The sequence below is a fragment of the Nannospalax galili genome, unplaced genomic scaffold (assembly GCF_000622305.1).
Source record: "Nannospalax galili isolate Female #2095 unplaced genomic scaffold, S.galili_v1.0 scaffold786, whole genome shotgun sequence".
Classification (NCBI taxonomy): domain Eukaryota; kingdom Metazoa; phylum Chordata; class Mammalia; order Rodentia; family Spalacidae; genus Nannospalax; species Nannospalax galili.
Genome location: NW_008355774.1, coordinates 1,396,397 through 1,409,827, shown reverse-complemented (window position 1 = coordinate 1,409,827; position 13,431 = coordinate 1,396,397). Strand labels below are relative to the sequence as shown.

The following is a 13,431-nucleotide window of genomic DNA, read 5'->3' as shown; positions in this document are numbered from 1 at the left end:
GGTATGGTGGCTAATGCCTGTATTCCCACCACATGGGAGGTTAAGGTAGGAGGACTGCCATAAGTTTAAGGTTTGGACCTACATAGTGAGTTCCAGACCAGTCTGGGCTAATAAGTGAGACCCTGCCTCAAAGAAACAAAAAGATCCACAGAGGCGGCATTACTGAATTAAAAGATTATGAAATTTAGAAAAGAAAAAGGGAAGCAGGGATGGAGGGAAGGAAGAAGGGAGGGAAGAAAGAGGGACTGAAAAAGCCCCACAGTCTGAGACTGTGAAAGGCAGCCCCTGACATCAGGGGACAGACTGAGAGAGGACCAGCTAGCATATTTCCACACCTCAGTAGGAAGTAGATGCCAATACTTACAGTGGCCAACCCCCATGGCGCCATAGTGATTGGACACAGCAATTAAGTCATAAACGTAAGGCCTTGCTGACCGGTCACAGACAAACTCGGACATGTTCAGAGCTCTAAGCACAAAGCACAACAATAGCCTTAAATATGTTAAACTCAAAAGTCAGTATAACCCAGTAAGCCCTTTCACCCAACCAGCCACAACACAGGGGGAACTGAAAACTACATTTTGAAATTTTCTTTTTAAATTTTATTATTACAGTGTGTGTTATGTGTGTGAATGTGAACGTGTGAGGGCCAGAGGACAACTTCTGAGAGTCTGTTCTCTCTTTTCACTGTGGAATCTAGAGAACAAACTCAGGTCCTCAGGCTTGTGTGGTAGGCATTTTTACCTGCTAAGCCATCTCACCAGCTCATTTTGAAATCTTCTAACATACAGAAAAGGTAAAAAAAAAAAATTGTGATCAATAGTCCACCTTCCTCAACCTCCCAAATACAGGGATTTCAGGTTCATAGAACCATGCATACCCAGCTGAGGTATCCAGTTCCCTTGGGCAAGCTCTCTGGCTGCCTTGTTCCCCTTAATGAGCTGCTGTCCTGACTAAGGTCAGGTTCCTTGACACCAATGATAGACCAGAAAAGCAGGCCATTGGTTGGTGACACAGATGATCAGCAAGAACAGCCATCTATTGGTGGGAATTCATGAGACGGAAAGGAAGGACTGCTCCAGCTAGTCTACCTCCCAGAGCCCCGGTAATACACAGCCTAATTCAGATGCCCTGGCTAACAAATCCCTCATCTAAGCAGTATACAGATTTTAGCCCATTTAAAAAAATTTCTTAACACTGCAGTCACAGGAACCCACCTGACTGGGAATTCTACAACTGTGTCAAGTTTATCCCTCCAGTATCTGTTGTAGGAGAAACGTTTGAGGTGGACTACCAGGATCTTGGGCAAAGACCACAGGTCAAACTTCTTTGTTGCCTGTTGGTGTTTCTTACAGTTGGGACAGTACCTGAAAGGAAAAGAGAAGTCTTACTTAGTCAGGGTATCAGGCAGTCACCTGGGTACCTGTGTAAGGATACAGCTAGAAAGTCACAAGAGCTGCTATACTTTCAGGCAGAACTCAACACCACTACTTATGAGCAAAGACCTGCCTTCTGAACAGGGTAGTGGCATTTTTCAGTCTGGAAAACACAGCCCTCACAAAAGACTATTGTAGGGCTGGCCATACAAAGAAGGAACCTCTCTGAGGACCAGGAGTTTTGTGTACCCAAGCGGCCCCAGCAAACCTCAGAGCCTGGGACACATGGGTCCCCTGCTGAGAGCAAGACTTGCATACCAGGGGTCATGCTCCCCAAGGGTCTCCATGGTGGTAAAGAGCTCGATGCACTCTCTCAGGGCCACTGCCATCTTCTTCTTCTTCTGAGGCTGAGACATGCTCACATGCTTCTCGCAGGCCTATGAGAGATAAGCATCAAGTTCTAGGGGAGAAGCATCTTACAGGCTCAAGATATGAAGGTCTATGGAGGCTCTCTGCCTGGAATATGCTACATTTTCTGAGGTCTCTGAACATAAATGACAAAGTCTTGGGTGCTTTTCATTCCAAGTTTTAAGCAAAACTTATAAAATTGTTGTCCAATCAGCGAGAATGATGTTAATATATGTCTAGGGCAAAAAGCAGCACACTTCACTGACCATGAACCCCAAATGACCTACCTCAGATTCCTGCTCATCATAGTAAAGGCTTCGGGTCTCACTGTCCCAGTCAATGGCCAATGTGGATCGAGCTGTGGAGAGGACCATAGTGTAGCTCATTATAGAATGACCAGTAACAAGAAAGGCTCTCCAAGTGACTAGAGAAGGGCCACACTCAGGCAGCACTACCACACCTGCTCAGCCACCACCAGCCACTGAGGAGAGCACTGCTTTGGCCATAGGCCAACCCTTTGAACCACAGTCTCCCAAAGACTTAGTGTTAAAAATGGGCTCCAATCTACCCAGAATTGGGGCATACACAGAGTTAAGAAGGAGTAATAGGGACAATTTTCTTGTCTTAAACCATAAAAAAATCTGACATAGCAGCAGATAAAGCAACTTGTTTTCCAACACAGGTCAGACAGTAGGTAGAACAGAAGGGAGTCCCTGAAGATGAAAAACAAAGCAACCTCTACGCTACCTCAGCTTACTATGGCAAGCACCCCAGGCCACTGAATGAAGGAGAGGGACAGAAGTGGGAACAGAGTTAAGTAATCAAAGCGAAGACTGAAGCCAGGCATGGTGGTATACACCTTAAATCCCAGCACCAAGAAGGTAGGGGCAGGTGGTCTCTCTGAGTTCAAGACCAGCCTGGTCTATATACTGAGTTTCAGGCCAGCCAGAGATACACAGTGAGACTTTGTCTCCAAAAAAGGGTAAGGGGCTGGAGAGATGGCTCAGTAGTTAAGAGCACTGGCTGCTCTTGCAGAGAACCTGGATTCACTTCACAGTACCCACATGATGGCTAATGACCATCCATAACTCCAGTTCCAGGGAATTCGACACTCTCTTCTGGCCTCCATGGACACTGTAAACATGTACACTGACATATATACAAGCAAAACCACTCATACACATAAAATATAAACAAAATAAAATTTGAAAAAAGGTAAGTTTAAGAGCCAAAATGTTGGGCTGGAGAGATGGTTCAGCAGGCTGAGAGCACTGACTGCTTTTGCAGAGGACCCGGGTTTGATTCCCTGCACCCACATGATGGCTAACGACTGTCCATAACTCCAGTTCCAGGGGATTCAATGTCTTCTTCTGACCTCTGCAGGCATTGCATGACAGGGGTGCACTTATACATGCAGACAATACACTCACACACATAAAATAAAAATAATTTTTTTTTTTTTTAAAAAAAAGAGCCAAGGTGCTGAAGAGATAGCTTAGCGGTTAAGAACACTGACTGCTCCTGAAGAGGGCCCAGGTTCAATTCCAGAACCCACATTGCAGCTACGAACTGTCCTTAACTCCAGTTCCAGGGGAATCCAAAGCTCTCTCCTGACCTCCTCAGCATTGCACAACACAGGTGCACTCACATACATGCAGGCAATACACTCATATACATAAAACAAAAATAATAAATAAAATATTTAAAATAGGGCTTGAGAGATGGCTCAGCGACTAAGAGCACTGACTACTCTTACAGAGGACCTGGGCTCGATTCCCAGCACCCACATGGTGACTACAAACTGTCCTTAACTTCAGTTCCAGGGGAATCCGAAGCCCTCTTCTGACCTCCGCGGCACTGCATGACACGGGTGCACTCACATACATGCAGGCAATACGCTCATACATATAAAATAAGTAAAAAAATAAAAATACTTCAATAAAAAATAAAAAGAGCCGCCAGGCGTGGTGGCGCACGCCTTTAATCCCAGCACTCGGGAGGCAGAGGCAGGTGGATCTCTGTGAGTTCAAGGCCAGCCTGGTCTACATAGTAAATTCCAGGACAGCTGGGGCTACAGGGAGACCCTGTCTCAAAAAGACCAAAAAAATAAAATAAAATAAAAAGAGCCAAAATGCTGTGGCTAATGTCTGTAATCTCAGTTCTTAGAAGGTAAAGGCAGGATCCAGGAGTTCAAGATCATCCTCAGCTACATAGTCTAGGCTACATGAAACCCTACCTCAAAAAAAAAACAAAAGGGATGTATAGACAGATTTAGTTGGTGAAATACTTGCTAAGCATAATGAATTTGATTCCTAGCCCACATGCAAAATACTCAACATGGTGCGTATAATCCCAGTGTAAGTGAGGCAGATAGACTGGGGCTGGCTAGCCAGCCAGTGTGGTCTGCTTATTGAGTTCCATGTCTGTACAAGACCCAGTAAACAAGGTGAGAGGCTAGAGAGATGGCTCAGCGATTAAGAGCACTCGCTGCTCATGCAGAGGCCCCAAATTCAGTTCCCAACACCCATGTCTGGCAGTTCACAACTGCCTGTAATTCCAGCTCCAGGAGATCCAATACCCTTTTTTGGCCTCTGCAGGCACCTGCACACATGGCATACATTTACACATACTCCCTTACCTATACACCCACACCAAAGCAGCAATTAAAGAGGTGGCCAGAATCTAAAAGACCCCAAACTAAAGAGAAAGAACCTACAGAAAGAACAGAGCTGCAGTTAAATAGAAAGATACTAAATTACCTCAATAATGTTATTATTTTTAAAAATGTAAAGGGCTGGACATGGTGGCATAGGCTTTTAATCCCAGCCTGGTCTACCAGGCCAACCAGGGCTACACAGTGAGACCTTGCCTCAATGCCCCCCCTCACATACAAAAAAGAAGGTAAACGGCTAGGGGTACAGCTTAGTAGAACACTTGTCAAGCACATTCAAGGCTCTCAGTGTGATCCCCAGCACCATAAACAAAACTGAGCTTTGTGGTACAATCCTGTTAGTCTCAGTTTTTTGGAAGGCTAAGGCAGAGGAATCACCAGTTTATGGTCTTCCCAGGCTACAAGTTATGTTTAAGACTAGCTTGTACTACTTTGTGGGACCTTACCTCAATAATTATCAAAACAAAGAAAACATAGTCAATAAATAAATGGCTATGCATATTGGTGCACACCTACACTAGGGAGGTAGAGGCAGGAAGATCAGGCGTTGCAGGTCAGCCTCAAGCCTACATACTGAGTTTGACGACATCCAGGGATACATGAGACTGCCTCAAAACCAAATAAAACAGAGCTGGACAGATGGCTCAGCAGTTGAAAGCACTGCACTGTCTGCTCTTCCAGACAACCTGGGTTTGGTTCCCAGCACCCACATGGCTGCTTATAACCACCTAGGGCTCCAGTTCTAGAGATCTGATGCCTTCTTCTGGCATCCATGGACACTGCTTAACATGGTGTGCCTACATACATGCAGGCAAAACATTTATACACATAAAATAAAAAAAAAATAAGGTTTTAAAACAAACAGAAACCCCACATAAATAAATAAATGTCTGTAAAAAAAAAAAAAAAAAGAGTGGGGATACAGCTCAGTGGGAGGGTCTTTGCCTAGCATGCACAAATTCCTGAGTTGAATCCCTACTACTGTGAAGCAAGTAAGTGAATAAATGAAAATGAAGGAAGAAAGGTGGAGAAAGAAAAGACAGCTAGTTAACTAATTTCTTCCCCAGTGAAAAAAGGTGAAAGACACAAGGAGTGCCTAGCATCTCTCAGCCAGGCATCACTCATGATGTGTCTCCATCCCAGTTCCCAACTGTACAGCTGTTTCCATTACAAATCTCCAGGTACCTGATCTAAAAAAAAAATCTATAACCACCCTCTAGTTGCATCATATTTGATAAGTTTTTTGGTGTTTTTTTTTTTTTGGTCTTTTTGAGACAGGGTCTCCCTGTAGCCCCAGCTGTCCTGGAACTCACTATGTAGGCCAGGCTGGCCTTGAACTCAGAGATCCACCTGCCTCTGCCTCCGGAGTGCTGGGATTAAAGGCATGCACCACCAAGCCCAGCTTTGATAAGCATTTTTATGGAGCAGAGAGAAAAATGCACTTATGAGTGAAATAAGACTAGAGACATGTTGCTAAGCATGACCACAGAAGTATTGCTGAGCCAGAGCAAAGATCTTGCAGAGCAGTGAGAGCATAGGGAAGCCCATCTTCTTCTGAAGTCATCAAGGATCAAGATGAGAGCTGAGCTTAGTGGGGCATGCCTGTAATACAAGTACTCATGAGGTGGACATAGGAAAATCAGAAGTTCAAGGCCAGCCTCAGTTACATACTAAGCATGAGGCCAAACCTGGACCTACAAGAGACTTTGTTTCAAATTTACCACCTTTCTTCCCCCTGAAAAAAAAAACAAGGTGAAAACCCTTTAAAGGACACAGAGTATATATGCGTCCTCAGTCTCTAGGGGGTTTCAACTGTCTGGTACTAGTAAGAACACAAAAGCCTGATGCAATCAGTATCAAGTACAATGAGTTTCAAATAGATCCTAAGTCCCCAAAGTCCAGATTGAGAGGTCACAGAAGTGCTTACAGTTGAGCTTGAGTAGTTTTCCATCAGCTGCAAGTGAATTTATATCAGCAGTTCCATAGGAGTTCACAAGACTGAAGGTAAACAGTCTTTTGTGGCGGGGCTGGTCTTTCCCCTTCTTTTGGGTGGTCTCTCTAGGGTCATCCCCCGGCTCTTCTTCACCATTGCCTTCTGCTTCTGAAAACTGCTCTTTGCCTTCCTCCTGATGCTCCATTTCTTCTTCTTCATCTCCTGGTACATATGAAAAATAACCTGTATAATTTCCCACATTTCACTGTAAAAAATGTTTATCCAGGCATGATGGTACATACCTATAACATCAGCAACTCAACAGGCTGAGCTCAAGGCCAGTCCCAGACACACAAGTTTGAGGCCAGCCTGGGCTACATGAGACCCTGTCTCAAAACAACAGCAAAAATAGCAAATAACACATTATAAATGTTTATTTATTACTGAACTGTAATGTTTCCTTCCATATTTTGTTGTGTATGATAAGGTACATCTACACTTGTACACCTCTACATTTATTAAGCACTTGAGTTCACATGTGATCTTTGCCAAGGGGCAGACAACACAGGTAAGGTGGGCATGCTACTCAATGCTGAGGAAACAGAGAACTTAAATGAATCTCTTGGAAGCATTTCCTCACAACAGTCTATTCTTTTTAAAAAAAAAAAATTTTTTTTAAATTATTTTTATTTTATGTGCATTGAGTATATTGCCTGCATTTAAGTGCACCTGTGATATGAAAAGACAGCAGAGGCCAGAAGAGGGCTCTGGATCCCCTGAAACTGCAGTTATGGACAGTTGTTAACTGCCATGTGAATGCTGAGAATCGACCCTTGTCTTCTGGAAGAACAGCAAGCATTCTTAACCGCTGAGCCATCTCTCCAGCCCCAAAACAGTCTACTCCTGACTTCATCATTCAGTTCCAAGAGAAAAGGACTAAAAGGAGATACTCAACATTTAAGAAAACAGTCTGGTAAGATATAGAAGTTAAAGGCAAATTTCAAAGTCTATAATCCTAACACTTGGGAAGTGAAAAGGAGGAGGATCAGGAGTCAAAGGAAACTTGGGATACAGTGAGTTCCAGGCAAGCCTGGCTAGAATGTCTCAAAAACAAAAAAAAAAAAAGCAGCTAAGTGGCTGGCAAGATAGTTCAGCAGATAAATATGTTTGCTATACGAGCCTGATGCCCTGAGTTTCATCCCTAGGACCTGCATAAAGGTGGAAGGAGAGAAACAACTACACAAAGTTGTCCTCTGACTTCCTTCCATACGTGACCGCAAACAAATCAAAATTTTAAGAAGATAGGCCAGGTATGGTAGTGCACACCTTTAAGTCGAGCACTTGGGAGGCAGAGGCAGGTGGATCTTCCAGTCCGGCCAGGGTACATAGTGAGGCCCTATCTGAACAAACAAAAAACAAAACAAAAAAATAAAATAAAATACAAACCAAGGAAGAATTTGGAGGTCATTTCTTCTTATAGGAATAAAGTCAGAGAACCACCCAAGTTTCTAAAATAACAGTAACAACTATACTACAGAACAGACATGGCTCCCTGGTAAAGATGGATTCATTAGCATAGGCCACAGCAAGGGATAACTTTGGGTTTTACAATGAGCCCACTGTACTGATTTCCTAACTGTGACTTCCCTCTTTCCTGCTGACTGTGGCTTTCTGGGGAGATAGAAATGGCCAGAATAGCCTGTCTCAATCTTCTGGTTAACTGGTCAGGACATCTCTCCTCCTGGGGGACTAAAGGATCACCAGCTAGGGTGGATTGTGTGTACAGAACATGCTGGGAAGTACCAACAGACAATGCTAAAAAGAGTTCAAATCCTGACTCTGGTGGCCTGGGGACTGTAGCTCAGTGGTCGGTGACAGTACTTGTCTCCTATGTGCAAGGCCCTGGGTCTGACCCCTAGTACTACTGCAAAACCAAACGAACAAAGCTTTACTCTACTTCGTAACTCTGACCAAATAACCCAGTCCCTCTAGGTTCAGTGAGCATGAGATGAAACTCAACCTGTATCAGTAAGAATCGAAGAAGATTCTACAAAGTACAAAGGTTGACAACGGTGAATGACAGACCCCCACATCAACCCAGACTCAAAGCCTCCCATGAGTTTAACACCTTGAAAGAAGAGGGAGATGAGGAGGGCTAATGCCATCACAGTCCCACAGCCCAGGCCCTGGCAGTGCTCACCTTCATAGCTGCCCCTGGAGCCATTGCAGGCCCCAGGCTCCAAGGGCGAGCTGAGAAACTCGTCTGGCAAAGGCTGTTTTATATAGCGGCTTTAAAAACAAAAGATTATTAGTATCAACACTGAACTGCACTAAGCAGCTATGAAACAGTACATAACATATACACTCAGCTATTTACAAAAAAATTTATGTAAATGAAGCTGCTTAAAATAATTTAATGGCTTAAGAAATGAAGAGGAACCCTAAGAGATCATATGAAGATGCCAAGAAAGTCTGTTTCTTCTTCTTAGAATGTCATGGACACTATTTGTTGTTGTTGTTGTTGAAACAGGGTCTCATATATCCCAGGGTAGTCCCAAACTTGCTATTAGCAGAGTTATCTTGAACTCCTAATCTACTTGCCTCCACCTCTCTAGTGCTTAATACTATAGGCAAGCACCACTATGCCTGGTTTATAGGGTGGTGGGCATTGAACATAAGACTCTGTGCATGTTAGGCAAGCACTCAACCAACTGAGTTACCATCCCAGCCCCAGCTATTGTTTAAAAAAGTGTATCTCAGTAATGCTGATTACCAGCTTTAGAACAACAGTGGAATACTCCAGAAAAAATATTCAACTACAAAATGCCATTAAAGTACTTCCTAACAGGTAACTGATACGATTCTGGGGAACAGAGGCTTGAACAAACCCTGGGTCATGGTACTTGGACATACTAGTCACTCCATTTCAATAGCCCTTACCCTATCCCTCCCAGGGGCTGGCATGACTCCACTTTTCATAGAGGTGAGTACGTGGGATCAACACAGAAACCACAAGGAAGGATTGTCACTATTGTTGCTGGTCCATTAACCTCAGAACAACCAAACTGCATTTCTGGCACCAACCTGATACGATCACAAACGGCCTGGTACAAAGATTCAAGGGTTAGCTTGTGCTTGGGGACAGAAATTAGAAGTGGCTGTCCATACAGCACTGCCCCAGAAGAAGTACTTGATGGCCAGGACTTTCTCTCTCTGAAGTAGACTGGAAGAGTGATGCATTCTGAGCCGTCCACTGAAGTGCTGCACACCTCATACCTGCATGAGTACACAAGAAGTATTTTTAGCAGCAGATCACTGCCAGCAACAGAGATATGAACTGCATGGTGGCAAGAACCAGGACAATAAGAACAGAGCATCCTTTAGCAGAAAAGGGAGCTAGGTTATTTCCAAGGTAATTACAGAGATTGGGTCAGCAATCTCCACAAAGGATCACTGTCAACACAATGTTAACCTACACAACCTAGACTCTGGGCTGTAATGCTTCTTACCTCAAAAAGGATTTAAACTCTGGGCCACTATCTGACACTCTACAACAGAGAGCTATCATCTGGACCACCTTAGGGAGCTAGCTCATCTACCTAGTTCATCTTTAGTCAGCAAAGGACTCAAATTAATTACTTCTAATCTTCCTATCTCTACCTCCTAAATACTGAGATTACAGGCATGCAGTACCATACCTGGTTTATTTGGTGCTAAGAATCAAACCCAGGGCTTCACACACAGTAGGGAAACACTCTATCAAATGTACTATATCCCCAGGTCATCTCCCTTTACCCTTTTGTTTTGTAGTTGCAGGTTTGTTTTGTTGGTTTTTGGTTTTTTTTTTTTTTTTGGTATTTTTGAGACCGGGTCTCTCTGTAGCCCCAGCTTTCCTGGAGTCACTATGTAGACCAGCCTGGTGTTGAACTCCAAGATACCCGCCTGCCTCTGCCTCCCAAGTGCTCGGATTAAAGGCGTGTGCCTGCAGGTGTTTTTTTTTGTTGTTGTTGTTTTTTCTTTTGAGACAGGGGCTTATTATGTATCTCATAGTGTCCTAGAACCTACTACATAGGCCAGGCTGCCCTTGAACTCCTCCTGCCTCAGTCTTCCAACTGCTGGGATCATTGATCTAAATTTACTGTATCTGGCTAATTATTACATTGAGACATATCAACATAATTTTACTATGTAGTTCAGGCTGGCTTCAATTTTCCAATTGTCCTGCCATAGTCTCCTGGGTGCTAGAATTTTATGTGTGTGCCACATATTGCTGGGATGCCTTGCTAAGGAGCAAAACTTTTATTTTTTAAAATAGCTTATTTGGGGTTGGAGAGATGGCTCAGCGGTTAAGAACACTGGTTGTTCTTGCAGAAGACCTGGGTTCGAATCCCAGCACCCACATGGCAGCTAACAACTGCCCGTAACTCCAGTCCCAGGGGATCTGACAGCCTCTTCTGACCTCTGCAGGCACTGCATGACATGGGTGCACTTACCTACATGCAGACAATACACTCATACACATATAATAAAAATAATAAAATTTTAAATAGATTATCATTTTTATTTAATTTTATGTGTATGAGTGTATTGCCTGCATATATGTTAAGTGCCCTTGTGCTGTGCAATGCCCGAGGAACTCAGAAGAGGGCGTTGGTCCCTGAAATTGAAGTTACAGTTGGTTGTTAGCCAACATGTGGGTCTTGGGAACTGAACCCACATCTTCTGCAAGAGAGGCTAAGTGCTCTCAAATGCTGAGCATCTCTCTAGCCCCCAGGAATACACCTTTTAAAACTGCATTTTTGAGCCAAGTGTGGTGGCGCATGCCTTCTCTGTGAGTTCAAGGCCAGCCTAGTAAACATAGTGAGTTCTAGGACAGGTGGAGCTACAGGGAGACTCTTTCTCAAAAAGACAAAATAAAAATAAAAAAGAAACAAAAAACCCCTGCATTTTTGGTGTTATGCTCTTCAGTAAAATGAGATATTATATAAGGATATATAACTATATAACTAGAGTATTAGCCAAACACTGATCAAATGGAGAAACTTATAAAACCAACTGTTTGACAGCTTTGTTAAAAAACATCTTTTTTTTGGGAGGGTGGGTACAGGGAAGAGACAAGATCACAGTATCTTCGAACTCACTAATACAAGCTGACCTCAAACTCACAGAGATCTGCCTGCCTCTGCCTCTCAAGTGCTGGGATTAAAAGTATGCGCCACCATGCCCAGCAAAAGAAATTTAAAAAAAACAAAACAAAAAAAAACCCTGAAAATGCCTGGTCATATCCATTTTTTAAAAAATTCAGAGAAAACCAAAGACACTACTAAATACAAAGCAATGTTTTTGAAATCTGTGTCTTAAGTAGTAAATACACGGGACTGGGGCAACTTAGAAGTAACCTCTGTTACCCTGGAACTGACTAGCAAACTGACTACACTGGCGACTAGAGTCTCTCTCTCTTCCTACAGAATATACAAACTGATTCAACTTCTGAAAAATGCACATGTACTCCTCTTCCCTAATGCCTGGCAAACAGTCCTCACTACAATTCACATAGGAGAGTTTAAAAACATTTATTCCTCTGTGTGTGTGTGTGTGTGTGTGTGTGTGTGTGTGTGTGTATGCACATGTACGGAACTCAAGAGGATAACTTCAGGGAGCTGGTTCTCTTTGTCTACCATGTGGGTTCTAGGGATTGAATTCAGGTCCTCGGACTTGGCAGCAAGTACCTTTACCTCCTGAGTCATCTCACTGGCCCCTGCAGGAGGAATTTCTAATAAGAACTTATCAGGTATGTTCTAATGAAAGATTCTGCAGTTAGTAATAGTTAGGAGCTGGGCCTTGAGAAAGGACGGCACAGGTTCCAGGTTCACTGCTGTCCCTTTCTAGTTTGGAATGACCTAGTGAGGCATCCTAACTTTCAGGTCTGCCTACTCAGTGGGATTTTTCACCTTGCAAGGTTGTGGTGAAAAGTAAAGGTAGAAGTTAGCTGGCATGGTAACCTTTAATCCCTGCAGTCAGAGGCAGAGGTGGATCTCTGTGGAACTGAGGCCAATCTGGTCTATATAGAAAGTTTCAGGCCAGCTGGGGCTACAGGGAGACCCTGGCTCAAAAAACAAACAAAAATTTAAGTTACTATTTTCATAAGACAATTCATCTTGTATAGGTCCTCATGCTTGTGTACAAGCACTTTATCAAATGAACCATTTCCCAAGCACCCCCATCATATATAAAACACATACTTACTGTGTGTGTGTACCTATGTATTATGGTGTGTGTATGGAGATAATATGACAACTTTGTGGAGTTGGTTCTTTCCTTCTACCATGTGGCTTCCGGAGATCAAACTCAGGATATCCAGCTTGCATGGGAAGCTTCCTTACCACTAAGCTAACTTGACACTACCTTTCTGCCACCCTTCCTCTACCCTTGCCCCTTTTAAATTTCTTTTCTTTTTTGGGGGGTCTTTTTGAGACAGGGTCTCTCTATAGCCCCAGCTGTCCTGGAACTCACTATGTAGACCAGGCTGGCCTTGAACTCACAGAGATCTGCCTGCCTCTGCCTCCTGAGTGCTGGGATTAAAGGTGTGCGCCACCACGCCCGGCTTTTTTTTGTTTTTTTTTTTTAGACAGGATCTCCATGTAGCACCAGCCGTCCTGAACTCACCATGTAGACCACGCTGGACTAGAACTCAGAAGTCCTCCTGTCTCTGCCTCCCGAGTGCTGGGATTAAAGGTGTGCGCCACCACGCCCGGCTTTTTTTTGTTTTTTTTTTTGAGACAGGATCTCCCTGTAGCCCCAGCTGTCCTGAACTCACCATGTAGACCAGGCTGGTCTCGAACTCAGAGATCCACCTGTCTCTGCCTCCCGAGTGCTGGGATTAAAGGCATGCGACACCATACCCGGCCATATTTTATCATTTTTATATGTTTCAATGTATTGCCTGCATGTACCTATGTTGTGCAATGCCTGTAGAGATCAGAAAAGGGAGTTGGATTCCCCTGGAACTGGAGTATGGACAGCTGTAAGCCACTATGTGGGTG

At 43.8% G+C, this 13,431-nt stretch overlaps 1 protein-coding gene across 5 annotated transcripts in view; it reads right to left on the bottom strand.

Moving 5' to 3' along the window:
* Positions 1-13,431, bottom strand: part of Usp4 (ubiquitin specific peptidase 4) — a 47,189-nt gene that overhangs the window by 5,059 nt on the left and 28,699 nt on the right. For 3 of the 5 annotated variants that reach the window (XM_017803202.2, XM_017803203.2, XM_017803205.2), the window contains 7 exons: positions 9,473-9,664; positions 8,589-8,677; positions 6,383-6,631; positions 2,072-2,142; positions 1,695-1,813; positions 1,218-1,367; positions 365-468 (listed from right to left, as the gene is read on the bottom strand). In XM_017803202.2, the coding sequence (XP_017658691.1) occupies positions 365-468; positions 1,218-1,367; positions 1,695-1,813; positions 2,072-2,142; positions 6,383-6,631; positions 8,589-8,677; positions 9,473-9,664 (974 nt within the window). The remainder of the gene's footprint in view (positions 1-364; positions 469-1,217; positions 1,368-1,694; positions 1,814-2,071; positions 2,143-6,382; positions 6,632-8,588; positions 8,678-9,472; positions 9,665-13,431) is intronic. The other 2 variants (XM_017803204.2, XM_008853189.3) reach the window with 1 other exon arrangement.